At 49.2% G+C, this 16205-nt stretch overlaps 1 protein-coding gene across 1 annotated transcript in view; it reads right to left on the bottom strand.

Moving 5' to 3' along the window:
- cacna1db (calcium channel, voltage-dependent, L type, alpha 1D subunit, b) overlaps positions 1-15138 on the bottom strand; it is a 53988-nt gene extending 38850 nt beyond the window's left edge. The window contains exons 1-3 of the mRNA XM_084681339.1: positions 15111-15138; positions 13685-14048; positions 13131-13236 (exon numbers count right to left, since the gene is read on the bottom strand). Coding sequence (XP_084537465.1) covers positions 13131-13236; positions 13685-14048; positions 15111-15138 — 498 coding nt within the window. The remainder of the gene's footprint in view (positions 1-13130; positions 13237-13684; positions 14049-15110) is intronic.
- Positions 15139-16205: the final 1067 nt, after the last annotated feature.

Genomic DNA, 16205 nt, shown 5'->3' with positions numbered 1-16205 from the left:
ACGCTCAGTCATAAAGGAACAAATCTTGTCCCGAGGCCTTGATCTCTCGATCGTCTCATCTTCTTGAACGTCCCAACGGTACCACCCAGGCGCACCAATGGATCCCCGGGTTCAGCAGCACCTCTGCTTGTTCACAGCTGTTGTGTCTGGCCTGCTGACATGACAAGCAGCAGGGTTGAGGTGACCCTCTCCAGAGTCAACACACACACACACACGTGTGTGTGACACTTGCATAATCTGCACATCTGAACGTTGCCGTGGTAACACCATGTGTTTCTGGTCTTTAATTCAGTACTTTGCTGGATCTGCCACTGACAACACCCTTTCCCCCCACCTACACACACACACACACACACACACACACACACACACACTGGTGATCCAGAGGAGGGTTTTAAGGTCCATTAAGCTGCACACTCTGGTTTCTGTGTTGATTTAGCAAAGGGAGGATGTAATACTGAACTTCACATCTCAGGGATGAATCCCAGACAGACAGCCAGCAGACCAGACAGATAGACAGCCAGACAGCCACACTGGTGGACAGCCAGCCAGCCAGCCAGCCATACAGATACTGTATATAGCCAGACATACAGACAGCTGTACAGATACTGTAGATAGCCAGACATACAGACAGCTGTACAGATCCTGTAGATAGCCAGACATACAGACAGCTGTACAGATACTGTAGATAGCCAGACATACAGACAGCATGACAGATACTGTAGATAACCAGAGATACAGACAGCCATACAGATTGACAGTCAGCCAACAAGCCAACCAGCCACAACAATTTACAGCCAGTCAGCCGTACAGGTAGAGAGCCAACCAGGCAGCCAGCAGCCAACAAGGGAAGCAGGAATCATGTTTCAAACAATTAGCTGGTTCTTTCAGGGACTTTTCAAATGGTGGAAGACAGGGCAAATGCAATGAATAAATACAGTCTGAAATCTATGTTTGTTTCTGATCCTCTAAAAGCTTTGAGGTTAAGTAAAGTACATCTAGGACAACTGCACAGCACACACACGAATACACACAGATGTTTACACACTCACACACATGCACACACACAGTAAACTAGCAAGGCCATTGTCTCGTCGGTTATATGCCTCTATGACGTCAGCAGGTTCAATGTGTGTATGAATCAGCTCTGGATCACCGTGATAACAGCCGCCAAAACACACACGCACACTTTACCTCAAACACACTTCAACACACACACACACACTCTACCGGGGTGGATGCCCAGTGTTTACCCCGGCCTGTAATGGCCTTTCTCTGTCTTTCTGTCCACAGCTGACAAAGCAGCCAGCCTGCTAATAGGCTTGTCTGAATGGAGCACTTAGCTAGGCTCTGACGTTGTCACACACCAAGGTGTGTGTGTGTGTGCTGCGGCTGCGTGTGCATGTGAGGGTGTAACTACCCCCCCCCCCATTTCCTCCCCCTCTACCCGTCCTTTGCCCCCCAGCCACCTGCTCTCTCTCTCTTTCTCTCTCTCTCTCTCTCTCTCTCTCTCTCTCTCTCTCTCTCTCTCTCTCTCTCTCTCTCTCTCTCTCTCTCTCTCTCTCCTTCTCTCTCTCTCTCTCTTCTCTCTCTCTCTCTCTCTCTCTCTCTTTCTCTTCTGCATCTGGAGGAGGAGGAGACCAGCTGAAGGGTTAATCAGACTTTGGGTCTGGAGAGGATAGATTAGGCCTGAACATTCACCAGTCAGACCAGAGGGACCAGGGGAGGGTTAACAGGTGACCGGTGAGGGGGAGGGGGGAGGGGGGAGGGGGGAGGTATCAGAACAGCAGCAGGCTAGGTGTCTGGATCTGTAGCTGAACCTGTGTGTACACCGACACTCTACTGGACCTGGACTCCTTTGGTGCTGCAGAGCAGTGGGCTGCAGAGGTCATGTCTGGAGCCTCATCATCAAACCACTCAGGATAATAGACAAGGTACAGTAGTAGGATTGGAGAGGAGAAGGGAGGAGTAGGAAGGAAGCCGAGAGGGTCACAGAGGATCAGAATGAAGCGGAGAGGAGCAGAGATGAGCCGAGTCGTCGAGAGGAGGCGAGAGGAGAAGAGTGGAGGAAAGCAGGTCTGGTCGTTGGTGTTCTGGGTGTTCAAGCGACAGCTTCACCACAGTACCGCAGCATCCAGGCTGAAGGCCTATCAAGGGGCATCAGCAGGAGGGACACCAGGCCAGGGATGGAGAGATGGACAGATGGAGAGGACAACAGGAACAACAACCACATGCTAATGTCCAATGTATTTACAATAATTGCTTAAATGGCCAGGCAAGAAAAATAAACAATTCAAATAAAAGACCCATTTATCCACCATCATTTGATGCATTGTGCGTGTGTGTCTGTGTGAGTCATTGTTTATCTGCATGTAGCCTGAAGTAGAAGCGACTGTCCATTATGAGTCTAAGTTTGGGGAGCTTTAAAGAGGTCAGCTCTTGTTTGTGAAGCTACTCAATTAGCTTCTCTTTGCCTTATCCCCCTCTTTCTCTCTCTCTCTCCACTATGCTAACTAGCTAGCCACGCGAGTGTTGGCATTAGCCTGAGGCAGTATCGTGAGTCAGCAGGGCTTAGCCACAGATTCATAGGCTTGCAGGGGCCAACACACACACACAATCCTGCAAACACACACACTCTCCCACAAACACACATATACTGTCTCTCAAAACTTACATGATCTTACTACACAAATATGCTGTGTGCTGTGTGTGAGTAATTCACCACATATACACTAACATCTTGATTTGGTCTTGATTTAACACTCTATTTTACAAACACACACGCACTGTTTTGTGGTTTAGTGAGTTTGCTTCAGGGCTGGAGTGGCCAAAACATGGGACACAGATACTGAGAGAGAGACAGACAGAGTGACCGACCGACAGACAGAAAGAGAAAGAGAGAGAGAGAGAGATGAGATGAGATGGGATAATGTCTCTTTATAGACCACTGATTCCAGCCTCCCAGTCACACTAAATTAGCCAGCCCCTGGTCACACTGGCCCAAATATGACCCATTTCCAGTCCTGCCACACTGAGAGAACCTCGGAGAGAGGGAGAGGGAGAGAGAGAGAGAGAGAGAGAGAGAGAGAGAGAGAGAGAGAGAGGGAAAGAGGGAGAGGGAGAGAGAGAGAGAGGGAAAGAGGGAGAGGTAGAGAGGGAGAGAGAGAGAGAGAGGGAAAGAGGGAGAGGTAGAGAGGGAGAGAGAGAGAGAGAGAGAAGATCACAGTACACACACACAGAGCATACATGTTCAGTTATAGCACAACTGATAGGTCTCAGCAATTTAAGGGATATGTCAACCACTCTTTCACTCTCTCTCTCTCTCTCTCTCTCTCTCTCTCTCTCTCTCTTTGTCTCTCTCTCTCTCTTTCTCTATGTCTGTTCAGCCCCTTTTTTTCTGAGCTGGGCTAGCCCGGTCTAACCTGGGCTAATCTGCGACTGGGATGAGCTGGGCTAAACTGGGCCGGGCTAAACTGGGCTGGGCTAAACTGGTCCAGGCTGGACCGGAATAAACTGGGCTGGGCTGAACTGGGCTGGGCGGGGCTCCACCACCACGCCTGACATGTCTAATGGCTCAGCTGGAGCAGCTATCACCCAGGTTGAGTTACTGGAGCGGTTGACGGTTATCAGAATGGACACATTCAATACACACAGTCACACATAGACATGTAATACACACACACACACACACACGCACTCAGTACACGTATACACAAGATACACGTACACACGTAAGACACACAAACACATCCAATACACATACTCACACACATACGCTCAATACACACATACATGCTCAACGCCCACACTCATGCACATGCAGATTTACATACATTCCCGCTCAATACAAACACTCACACGCGTACACGCTCAATGCACACACTTACACTCACACACACTCAACATCTACACAGCGGTGAGTCGATAATTCCTTCAGAGCTCCCAGCCAGTAGGAAGACAGTCACTGTGAAAGCTGTGTCGACAGGATGAGCTGGTGTCCATAAAACTGTGTGCGCTGCTACTTCCACACTCCTGCGTGCGATCATCTGGGGTCCTGGCTTCGCGGCGTGTGTGTCTGCACGTATCCGTGCGTGTGGACTCGATCGCCGCCATGCGTGTCCGTGTGCGCCGGCTTGCTCGGTCATGTGTGCATCCTTGACCTTTCACGTGTGCATGCCTCCTTTTCCCCTGTTTATGGGTGTGTGTGTGTGTCCGAGTGGGTGTGTGTGTCTGTGTGTGTCCGAGTGGGTGTGTGTGTCTGTGTGTGTGTGGATGTGTGTGTCTGTGTCTGTGTGTTGTGTGTGGATGTGTGTGTGTGTGTGTGTTGTGTGGGTGTGTGTGTGTGTGTGCACGTGTGTGTGACAGGACAGACAGGTGTTCATGACCATTAGCACTGCAATGGCTAATGAGATCATGAGATTAATGAGAAGGATGTGCAGAAACCGGAAGACACAAACGCACACATACACACAAGCATGCACACATACAAACAAACTCAAACACACAGAATACACAGACATCTAAACACACACATGCTGTACAAACACACACATACAAAACACGCTCATGAACACAACATACACGTTTATGTGGACACAAGTTTACACACACACACACACAACATCTACAGACATACAGATTCCAACAGGTGGCCACACAACATCACCAGATTTAACTAGCCTCAATAGATGCAGCAGACACACAACTATGCAACAGCTGAACACATCCGCACACAACCAGCTCTAAGCCCTCCTACACAGAAGTGCTTCTATGGCAACTGAGTACGAATATGAGACTGAAGAAAGACTGCTTTCTCTCCTCTGCTCTCCACCTCCCTTCTCCTCTCCTTCGCCTCATTTCTCCTCCGTTGGCCTCTCCTGTCTTCGCCTCTCCTTTTTTCATACACCCCCAAACGGCTTTGTCAACAATGCTGTTGTCCTTGGGAGGGACAGTGAGAGAGAAGGGAGACAGTTAGATAACCATCTGCCCTAATCAAGGCTCCCTCTCCGCCTTCCTCTCCTCCTCTCTTGTCTGCCGTCTCCTCCCTTTCTCTGGGTTCTCATCCTCGGAGGAGGGAGACAGAGGAGGACAGTGGAACAGAGCGGGGGGAGAGAGAACGATAGAGGGAGATAGAGAGAGAGAGAGAGAGAGAGAGAGAGAGAGAGAGAGAGAGAGAGAGAGAGAGAGAGAGAGAGAGAGAGAGAGAGAGAGAGAGAGAAAGCAAGCAGGAGAGGGTTTGGACAGAGATTCATTAGAACATGTGAAAGACACTGTGAGACATACTGACAGAGAGATGAGAAGAAAAATGGGAGAGTAGTTCTATAAGCCAGAGCAGTGAGGGGAAGCAACAGTATAATCTATAAATGATATCCTGAATGAGTCAGTCATGGTGATGGGATTTGGTTTGTCCCACTTCTGGAGAGCAGCACTGGAGATGGATCGAACTACAGTTCTGTCTGTGTGGTTGTGTGTGAGTGTGTGTGTGTGTGTGAGTGTGTGTGTGTGTGTGAGTGAGTGTGTGTGTGATTGTGAGTGTGAGTGTATGTCAATAAAAAAGAGTGTGTGTGAGAGAGAGAGAGAGAGAGAGAGAGAGAGAGAGAGAGAGAGAGAGAGAGAGAGAGAGAGAGAGAGAGAGAGAGAGAGAGAGAGAGAGAGAGAGAGAGAGAGAGGCTGAGGTCGAAAGTAAAAGAGAGATACACGAAGGGGTATAGAATAGGAGAAGGAGAGAGAAAGAGAGAAATAAAGAAAGTCTGAGGAAGGAAGAGAGGGTAAAAGAAGGAGACAGCTAAAAAAACATGTCTAGAAGATGCCAGACAAATCTCAGAAACATCCCAACGTCAACCACATGATAAGCCAGCCCTGACTGAAGTGGATCTGCTCTCCTTCAACAAACATCAAGATTTGCTGCTGACCCCAGCGAGCCTGGTCACATCCCTGGACCACTGGCACTGACATGGTTTGAATAAGACAACAAGACAAAGGACCAGACAGCAGGTCCCAGCCATGTCCCAGCATGCCTTGTACCATGCATGATTTTGGTGTAACTGGAATCTAGCGGGGGGGGGGGGGGCAGAGAAACAGGGGAGAGAAAGAAGGAGGTGGGCTGAGAGGAGATGTGAGGGGAGGAGGTGGGCTGAGAGGAGATGTGAGGAGGTGGGCTGAGAGGAGATGTGAGGGGAGGAGGTGGGCTGAGAGGAGATGTGAGGGGAGGAGGCGGGCTGAGAGGAGATGTGAGGGGAGGAGGCGGGCTGAGAGGAGATGTGAGGGGAGGAGGTGGGCTGAGAGGAGATGTGAGGGGAGGAGGTGGGCTGAGAGGAGATGTGAGGGGAGGAGGCGGGCTGAGAGGAGATGTGAGGGGAGGAGGTGGGCTGAGAGGAGATGTGAGGGGAGGAGGCGGGCTGAGAGGAGATGCGAGGGGAGGAGGTGGGCTGAGAGGAGATGTGAGGGGAGGAGGTGGGCTGAGAGGAGATGCGAGGGGAGGAGGCGGGCTGAGAGGAGATGTGAGGGGAGGAGGCGGGCTGAGAGGAGATGTGAGGGGAGGAGGCGGGCTGAGAGGAGATGTGAGGGGAGGAGGCGGTGTGTATTAGAGCTGACTCCCACTCCTGTCCTCTCTGGTATAGATACAGACATCTGACCAGCGATATCAGCTCACAGCGATGAAAATACGCTCACATCCCAGTCATGAGATCAGGACAGGAAGGATCGACATGACTGAACGAGTGTGTCTGTGGGTGCAAGCGTGAGTGAGTGTGTGTGTGTGTGTGTGCGTGCGTGTGTTTGAAACACGATCTAGCTTGTTAATTGGTAGGGCTATCAAGTCTGAATGAAAAAAGGGTAATACGATTATCCATTAACAGTGACGTTAGCAACTAATACCAAGAGGGAAAAGAGAAGTGGTTAGTGCTAGAGATTAGTTCTAGAACAAGCCAAGGGGCAGGTCAGAATTCTTGAACAAAGCAGGGGCAGAGTAGAGATAGAGATAGAGTTTTATAGTTAGGTCGATCTACCGTTATGTTAAGTAATTCACACCCCTGTCCATTTGGTAGTGAGTGTGCATATTAATCTACTATTGTCGAGTAATATTTGCCTGTCTAGGCACAATGGCCGCAGTGTTTTTAGTTGTCTCGACCGTCACTGCAGATAATAAACGGACGAATCTGCTTTGTGTGGTGTTGACATGAAAAGTGACTGCACGCTGTGTGTCTTGGTTCACCTTTTCTCCCCGCGTTCTTGTCAATACATAACCCACAAGCTTGCACTACACATTCAAACGAAAATGAAACGTGATCCAATGTGTCGTCATCAAACGAGAGGTAATTGGGAGAACGGCTCGTGCCACTTCAGAGTTCTTCGAACGAGTCGGGAGCAGGTCGGGGGTTCACCACCCGCTCGAGTGGGAATCAGCGGAGTTCCACTGAGTTCTCGTGAAGACTCACGAAAAAAACCCATCCCCTCCTTCTAGAACAACAGCAGCCTAGCCTGCCACGTCTCTCACCCCTCCAGCAGGCCCGGCTGTGGGCTGGTCCAGTCTGCTGGCTGCGCTGTAACAGACGGTCAGATGTTGTAATCCAGCGCTGCTCTGTAATAGGCTACAGTGATATGAAGGAAGCCGTGTGTTGGCAGCATGTAGCCCCCGGCTCTTTAGTGAAGCCCAGGGGGATTGGGAGTCTATTCTTAGCGCTGGATTATAATCCCACACTATGCCCAGAGAACATGAATACAAGTCTGAACGATCACGGTTGGGGTTGGCCTCACTCCAGCAGGGTCTCAAATCTGCAGGACTAGCAGACAGTGAACCAAGAGCACTGGGCGTGACATCAAAGCTCATTTACATTAGGACACGCACACACACACGTGCACACTCTCACAGAGACAGAAATGATAACTAGTCATTTTATTCATTAGTGATTAATCTATCACACACAGTCTCATAATGTGTGGGCTAGGGTTGTGAGTGACAGACACAGCCCTTGTGTGCGTCTAGAAAGCCTGAACGATACATGCAAGCACACTCCAGACACACAGCATAAATGTATGAGCGCGTGTATGTGTGTGTGTGTGCGTCGGTGTGAGGGTGAGTGTGCGCGCGCATGTGTGTGTATGTGAGTGTGTGTGTGCGTATTGGGGGAGGGAGAGGGGCAGTGTTTCTAGTTTGGAAGACTCCACTTCTCAGACACTCACAGGTCTCCATGGCCACGGTTGTCACGGCAGCAGGCTGTGCTTTATGTAATAAGAGATGAAGGAGGCACAAAATGAATATGAACGCACGCACGCACGCACACACACACACACAACTAATAGCACTGGAGCTGGTGGGGAGAAGAGCTCACAGCACACAGCGTTCTTCTCGATGGAGAGGAAAGGACCACAAACAGTCCACCAAGCAAACACAGTCCACATGTCCATCTCCTTGACGACAGACAGAAACAGTGACAGCATGCGAGTCCATGCTGTCACTGTCCGGTGGTCGGAAAAGGGCACGACGTCTGCCCCCGCCCCCCCTCCCCCCTCAGCTACGGTGAGCCTCTTACGTCACCCTGGCAGCGCCACCCCACTGCTCACTCATTCCACAGTGGTAGACGATACAACTGGTGCTGTGTGTGTGCGTGTGTGCATGGCCCTGATTGACTAGCTCATCAATGACAAAGCAGCATCTCTGGAGATCGGTGAAGAAACGCTTGCACGCACACACACGGTCACACCAGGAGAAACACACGGTCACACCAGGAGGAACACACGGTCACACCAGGAGACACACACAAACCAGGAGAAACACACTGTCACACTAGGAGAAACACACACCAGGAGAAACACACTGTCACACCAGGAGAAACACACTGTCACACCAGGAGACACACACAAACCAGGAGAAACACACTGTCACACAAGGAGAAACACACACCAGGAGAAACACACTGTCACACCAGGAGAAACACACTGTCACACCAGGAGAAACACACTGTCACACCAGGAGAAACACACTGTCACACCAGGAGAAACACACACCAGGAGAAACACACTGTCACACCAGGAGAAACACACTGTCACACCAGGAGAAACACACACCAGGAGAAACACACTGTCACACCAGGAGAAACACACACCAGGAGAAACACACACCAGGAGAAACACACTGTTACACCAGGAGACACATCATAGTGCCAACTGGGAGACGATGGACCCCTGGAAAACAAATGACACAGTGATCCCACCTCCATCCCTCCACCCCTATATCCCTCCATCTTTCCATCCCTCCATCTTTCCATCTCAGAGGGCTGCATGATAGGAAAGGTTGCGACCACTCTTAACCATGGAAAACAATAGAACAGGCCATGGAAAACATGCCCTCTTCATCCCAGACGCACTCACACAGCACATTCACACTGGTGGGCCTGGGCGGACTCCGGGCGACTGTTTGTTGACATTTCGGCAGTGACACGAGGCACAGGTGTGTTCTGCGGCTCCACAAGGCCAGGCACACACGTGAAGCAGAGTCCCTGGCTGCTGCTGCTGCTGCTGCTGCTGCTGCTGCTGCTGCTGCTGCTGACGTCTGGCCAGACTCACCACACACCACAGGAGGGACAAACTGTTCACACGACTGTTCAGCTCGCCGCGTCAAGGAATGGCCGAGACTGCACGAGTCACTCGTGCAGGAACATGAGTAACTCGTGCAGAACTCGGTTCAGCTCCACGGCGCCATCCGAGTGTTTTCCCGAGAGCCCCGCTCCTTCTTTCGCTCTATCTGTCTCTCTCTCACTCGTCCTGCCTCCCTCTCTCTCTCTCTCTCTTTCTCTCTCTTCCTTTCTTTCCCTACTTCTCTCTCTTTCTCTCTTCCTCGCCGTCTCTCTCTACCTCTCTCCTTCTCTCGCTCTCTGTCTCTCTTTCTCTCTCTCTCTTATTACTAGGAGAGGAGTGATAATGAGAAGGCTTGACCTTCCTGCTAGATGGCGCCCACACACACACACACACACACACAAACATACACTACGAGTCCTACTCCATGATAAACACAGACACACGAGCAAACACACAGACATTCACATATCACATATCCGAGCACACTAACATCACGCCAGACCTGTGGTGGTGGAAGACAGATTGTTGTGTTCAATCGTCCTCCCACGTCATCTCCTGTAACCGCCGCTGCTTTCGGCAGCACTGGTCCAGTATGTGCGCAGCATACAGGATAGAGGACCGAGACTCCATCCCTGATCCAGTGTACACACCGTGTGTCACTGCGGTCCATATATTAGCCTGGTTCTTCATAAATCCTCCATTCAGATTTACGCTCTACCCCTATTTCCCCCTCTGTGTGCCACGCACACACACACACACACACACAAACCCAACACACATTCACAAGCACATTCACACACGCACGCACGTGCACATGGGCAGTGGGTTGCTGACTCTCATTTCCCCTCCTCTCGAGTTAAACCTTTAATCCCTCGCAGAGGGAAAGACACACCCTGACATTTTCTTCTGGGAATAACACACATGCTGTCCTCTGCTGTCTCTCTCTCTCTTTCTTCCTCTTTCTCTCGCTCTTTCTCTCGCTCTTTCTCTCGCTCTTTCCCATATCTCCACAAGTCACATACAAATACACAGTGTCCTGTGTATATATGACGTTAAACGTTGATAAAAAAAAACACATATGAATACGCTCACACGCACATACGCTCACACACACACACACACACACACTACTGTAGGATGTTTATTTTTTATCATTCCCTGGGACACGGGAGATTAAAACACAGTCATTGGTTTCTATCTTTGATCTAAGACATCAACACACAGTCAGCCTGGCTCTCAATGGGGACCTCTACTACTAGCCTGCTCAGTAACCCTCAGATCAAACACATTCAAACACCGCCCCAAGAACCACCAGACCGCACTCCATTCTGTAAATATTTAGCAGCCTGACCATTTAAGACTTCTCAGCTATCGTACTGAATCAACAACTGAATAATCAAGCCAGACAAGTTAGACTGCGGCAATGCTGTCACAGCCGGAGTCTGCCCCCGAAACACAAATACGGTCCTGTACATCCGTGGGCCCTGAGACTGACTCTGCCAAACCAGTCCAACTATCGATCCGAACGTGAGGCTGTGAACCGATGACAACTCGAACCAAAGACTAACGTATGACTGGTAGCAGAGTTAGCATCAAAGCTGCATGACAAAAACATACCTTCGTCCGGTCGAAAACAGCACAACATACAGTGTATGTGTGTACCCGTATGTGTATATGTGCGAGTGTGTCTGTGTGCATGTGTGTGTGGGGGTGTGTGTGTGTAAACCCACATGCATGTGCATTTGCGTGTGTGTAGCTGTAAGCCCACAGGCATGTGTGTTTGCATGTGCGTGTGTCTCAGTGAAATAGGATTATGGTCAGCCCAAGCAATATGGTGACAATCAAGTGAAATATCTGAATTCAACCAAAAGCAAAGCCTAGTGACATAGGATCCTTATCTCCCTCCCTTCCTTTCGTCCCCTCCCTCCCCTAAACATAATGGGGGGGGTCACATAGAACTGGAGGGAGAGCGAGAGAGAGTGAGTTAGACAGAGGTATAAAAGCGATGGAGAGAGAGCGATGAAATGAGAAAGGCAGGGAGAGGTGCTGGAAGAGAGAGGGCGAGTTCGATAGGCAGGTCAAGGGAGGAAGAAAGTGAGAGAGGGAGGGGGGGGGGGAAACTGACAGTCATGTGATGTGATATTCTTCATTAAAGCCTCCTCTACAGCTGCCCCTCCCTCTGATAAGCTTCCCCCTGCCTCCACAAACTCCACTCATTTACTGACAACTAATCCACAGCACAGTTTAATCCCTCAACCTGTGCACACACACACACATACGCACTCGCCATGGGTACTGACAAGCATACACGCACTGTACTATACAAAGATACACACATGTAAACACACCACACACAGGCGAACATATAATAGCTGATTAGCAAAAACAGGACACCACAGAATCCTGTCCAACCAATCAACGGACATGTCCAATTTCGCGCGCATGCACACACAGGCTCGGTAGGCACAGGTCTTTAGTGTGTCGAAAGAAAAGATTACTCCACAGGGGAGTGACTGAACTAGTGACTCCATCCTCTTCACTTACCTAGCCACTCTCTCTTAGGTTTAAATCTAATCTGGAACCTTCCATGCACTGATCAGCATCAAGGTTGATTCACTCAAGTGTTCTGAGTAACCTGAGATGAGATTTCGGAGAGAATAAAAATGGTGTTCCTATCCCACAGAACAGGGTCAGTCACATGACCCCATCAACTGACATCCAGCAGGAAGGAATGGTTAGTGCGGACATTCTCAGATGAGGTTTGTAGGCTAGGGTCAAAGGTCACAGTTCACAATCACAAATTCAGCCCTGCGGTGAATAATACTATCTGCATGTCGCCCCAGGCAAAGTTTTACCTCTTTGTAAAGAAAAGCACGTTTTGGGGCACCCCGGTGGCTCATAGGGTAGATTGGGTACCTGGGGTCAAATCCAGCCCGGGTCATTTTTTGCATTTTCTCTACATTTCCTGTCTTACTGTAACAGCAAACATCACAATACAGCAGAAACGCTTAAAAAATATATATCTTTAGAAAGGCCTATTTGAGACTGATGTCAATCACAGTGCTGCCACACTACACCACATCAAGAACAGTAGAAACACCCGGAATGAAAGCCTTTCTCTGGCTGCTCTCTTTCCCCGGTGTGTGTACTGAGAATCAGTTATATCTGCCACAGCTCAGAGTGTGTCAACGGCGACCAGAGTCTCACACCTCCAGCTCCGTACACCAGCTGACAGCCTGTGGTCTTAACCGAGCTCCCGAGCAGGGAAACGCACACCTGACGAGCGCCACGGAGGAGTGGCCTCCGGTGCGGACGAGCACACACCGCTCGCGTCAACAAACACGCAACAGGATACGTCCCCTAACAGCGACGGGGAAAGCCCCCTGATGTCGCCGGCGCACGACGAGCCAATCCCCATCAAGCGAAGGTAAATACAGGGTGACAAACGAGTTCACCGCCGCAGGGTTTGGACACACCCGCCGCCTGTCGAACGTGGTCAGTTGAATGGAAGGTTAGCTGAAGCACCGAGCATGTGGAGTCTGGTAGGTACTCACCAGGTCGTGGTTAGTGGAGTTGGAGTCGTCCGCAGGGAAGGGGATATAGATGGCTAAGGCCACACAGTTGGCAAAGATAGATAGCAATATAAAAATATCAAACGGTCTGGGAGGAAGACAGTTAAGGAAGAACTGGAATGTGAGTCTGGGAAGACATGTTTAAACAGAGTAACAGAGTACACAGCTGTTGACAGTTTGAAAGAGCTTCCTGTTTATCATGAACCTATCTAAAGGCAGCCATGATGTTTACTGTCTCTACTAGATATAATAGGAGCCCGGTAGAGCTCCACTCAGCACTCTGAACTATGTGAAGTGTCAAATACTGGAGAAGCTGGTTACAGCAGGAGCTCCACATACTGTCTATTTCTGCTAGTAGCTACCCGGTGTCCAGTCACAAATGCAAGGGTGGACAGCAGTTCCAGGTACAGGTATAAGCCCATCATTAGACATATCAGGCTGCATCATAAACACCATTATGTCAAGCCATGTCTGGGGACAGAAGCTGTGACAGCCTTCAGCAGCAGGGCAACAGGCCCCTTCCAGGGGAAGGATACTTCCACTCCACCAGGCTGATGCAGGCCCTGCGGATGGGGTTGTTGAGGGTGAGGCAGAACAGGGCCCTGGGGGGCCGGCTGTTGGTGGAGCCGCCCTGCTTCTTGCTCTTGGCGTATTGTTGCCTCTTCCTCTGGGACAGCGAGCCCACAGTAGAGCCCGCGCCTGGCACGGAGGGCTGAGAGCTCATATTTGAGGGGGCGTCACCCTGGTGGGCTTGACGGGCAGCATGGATTGCAGCCTGCCAGGATAAGCCACCTGGCTGGGGTGGGAGGGCCTCTGGAGGTGAGTGGGTGGGGCTTTCGGACCAAAGCGCCGGCGAGTCACCAGAAGGAGGGGCTCTGGTGCTGCTGGCATACTGCGGCCCTGGAGGGAGGGAGGAGAGATGAACAGAGATGCAGAAGAGAGGGACAGAAAGAGGGAAGACAAAGTATCTGTCAATGTAGTGTGTGAAAGTAACAATGCCTTCAGGGTCAAAGCTAGATCATGCAAGATTCTCCTCAGTAGCAAATCTACAATGGAAAAAAAACAAGATCTAAACACAATTTGGTGGTATATGAGTTTCTATTAACTTGAAATTAACAAATTCCAACAAATTATCCTAAACTGCAACAAATGTAACATTCTAGGCCATTAACCTACATCATATAGAAATTAAGAGAATAGCAAATAGCTGTCATAACAATGGACAGATAGATGATGGTTGTGTAAGGTGGAGTACATTTTATTGACAACTAATGACAGAGGAGAGACACGATTGACTCACCGGCAACAGGAATTCATATAAATATACAATTTTGTTTTAAGTAGCCGATACATGTATTTGAACGTGTAAAATGTGGGAAATCATCTGAGACCCTTCTGCATTACGTAATCGACGGCAATGACATTATTCCATATCCGTAATTGATCCTCCCGCACATCTGTCTCGCCCGCTGCATATTGACATACAACTGTCGACAAACTACCGTGCGCACTGGTTCCCCTTGAATGGCATTTTCCGTTCACAGCTTTTACGCACAGAGTAGTCCCTTAACTTAAGTTTGCAGAATATAGTTGTGTTTACCACCAACAAATAGCCTACATTTGTTGAGTCAATACATTATTACAATGTTGAGAAAGTTTCTCTGTAAAAAAAACATCGCGACTGTACCAGCATCCGAGACACACCATTTCATATAAACGTAGAGAAATGTCCACCGACATTACCCTACCTTTTCTGATGACTTAGTTTATGCAGATTATCCAATCCTATTTCGTAACATCAGCAGGAAAATCCACCCATATCATCACGGTATGACAACAAGTGATCTCAACGCGAACCGGACAAGAGCAGAGTCTCCTAAAACTAAATAAACACTGCTGGGAGAAGCTGGTCGCATCTGACAGCGCAGCGCAATACGCGAGAGCATCAAAGACCGGATTTACCTTGGGGCTGTTGTTCTGGCACTTGCATCCTCGTATCCACATTGAAAATCCGTTTCAAATCCAGCGAATGATCGAAAATATCGAAAAGTGTTAATTCTGACAGAGGCCGGACTTTTAAATTCAAATTAAACTGTTTTCCGTGCGAAATCCCTGATAGTACCAACGAACATGTTGCAACATCCGGGTGCTGTTCCACACAATGAATTGGATTGACTGTAAGGGACCATTCTCTCTTTCTTTTAGTGTCTCCAAACCCTGTAGAACAGTGAATATAGCCTACAGTGCATATTAAACGTAATACGCACACTCCCCAACAAAGCAAAGCCTAACGGAATTATTTATTTTTTTCCCAGGTAGCCTACGGGAAGTGGCTTTAAGGCTAAGCGCACGCAATACAGATATGTAATCCTTTTAGAGATCTGTGGAATACGGTGGTATCACAACTGCCTATGAGAATGAATTCTCATATAGGCCAGATTCTCCCCAGATTTTCTCATGTTGATAAACAAAATAGTTTGACAGAGTTGGGAAAGATCATTGACTCAGCTCTCCTGAATAGGAAGCTATGGTGCGCAAAACTAGATGGGCACAGTGGGTTGCATTTTTTGCCTTCTACTATTATATATTAACATACACGCAAGCACGCACAAGGAGGATAACCTCTGAAGATGTGGCCTATATTAATTTAGAACCAACATTGGACATGGGCTTGGCCTTATACCTGTCTGCGCGTCATGGATAGCCTACTAAACGTAACTAAATGTGTCATGGACTTCTTGTAACCTTCTTTAATCTACCGTGTAATGACTTACCCCGCAGCCTGGGACGCCTTATCATGAACGCCATCACCTCCCTTCTCTCTGGGGCCACATGACGCCTTTATCTGCCCACATTTCGCAAATGCGATCGAGTGTAAACGAATTCGCGTTGTAGACTAATGGAAGGTTACCAGTTATTGGATTACCTGTCTGCAACGGATAACGGTTTCACCTCGATAATCCACCGATTATAATCCCTGTATGTAGCTCCTAACTGGTCATAGGGCTGTTGGATAACTTCAGCACTATCTCAAAACTATATCAGGTTTTTTTTCTC

This window comes from Hypomesus nipponensis, chromosome 18, assembly GCF_054491055.1.
Source record: "Hypomesus nipponensis isolate SF chromosome 18, ASM5449105v1, whole genome shotgun sequence".
Classification (NCBI taxonomy): domain Eukaryota; kingdom Metazoa; phylum Chordata; class Actinopteri; order Osmeriformes; family Osmeridae; genus Hypomesus; species Hypomesus nipponensis.
Note: the sequence above shows the minus strand (reverse complement) of the source record. Positions and strands in the feature narration are given on the sequence as shown.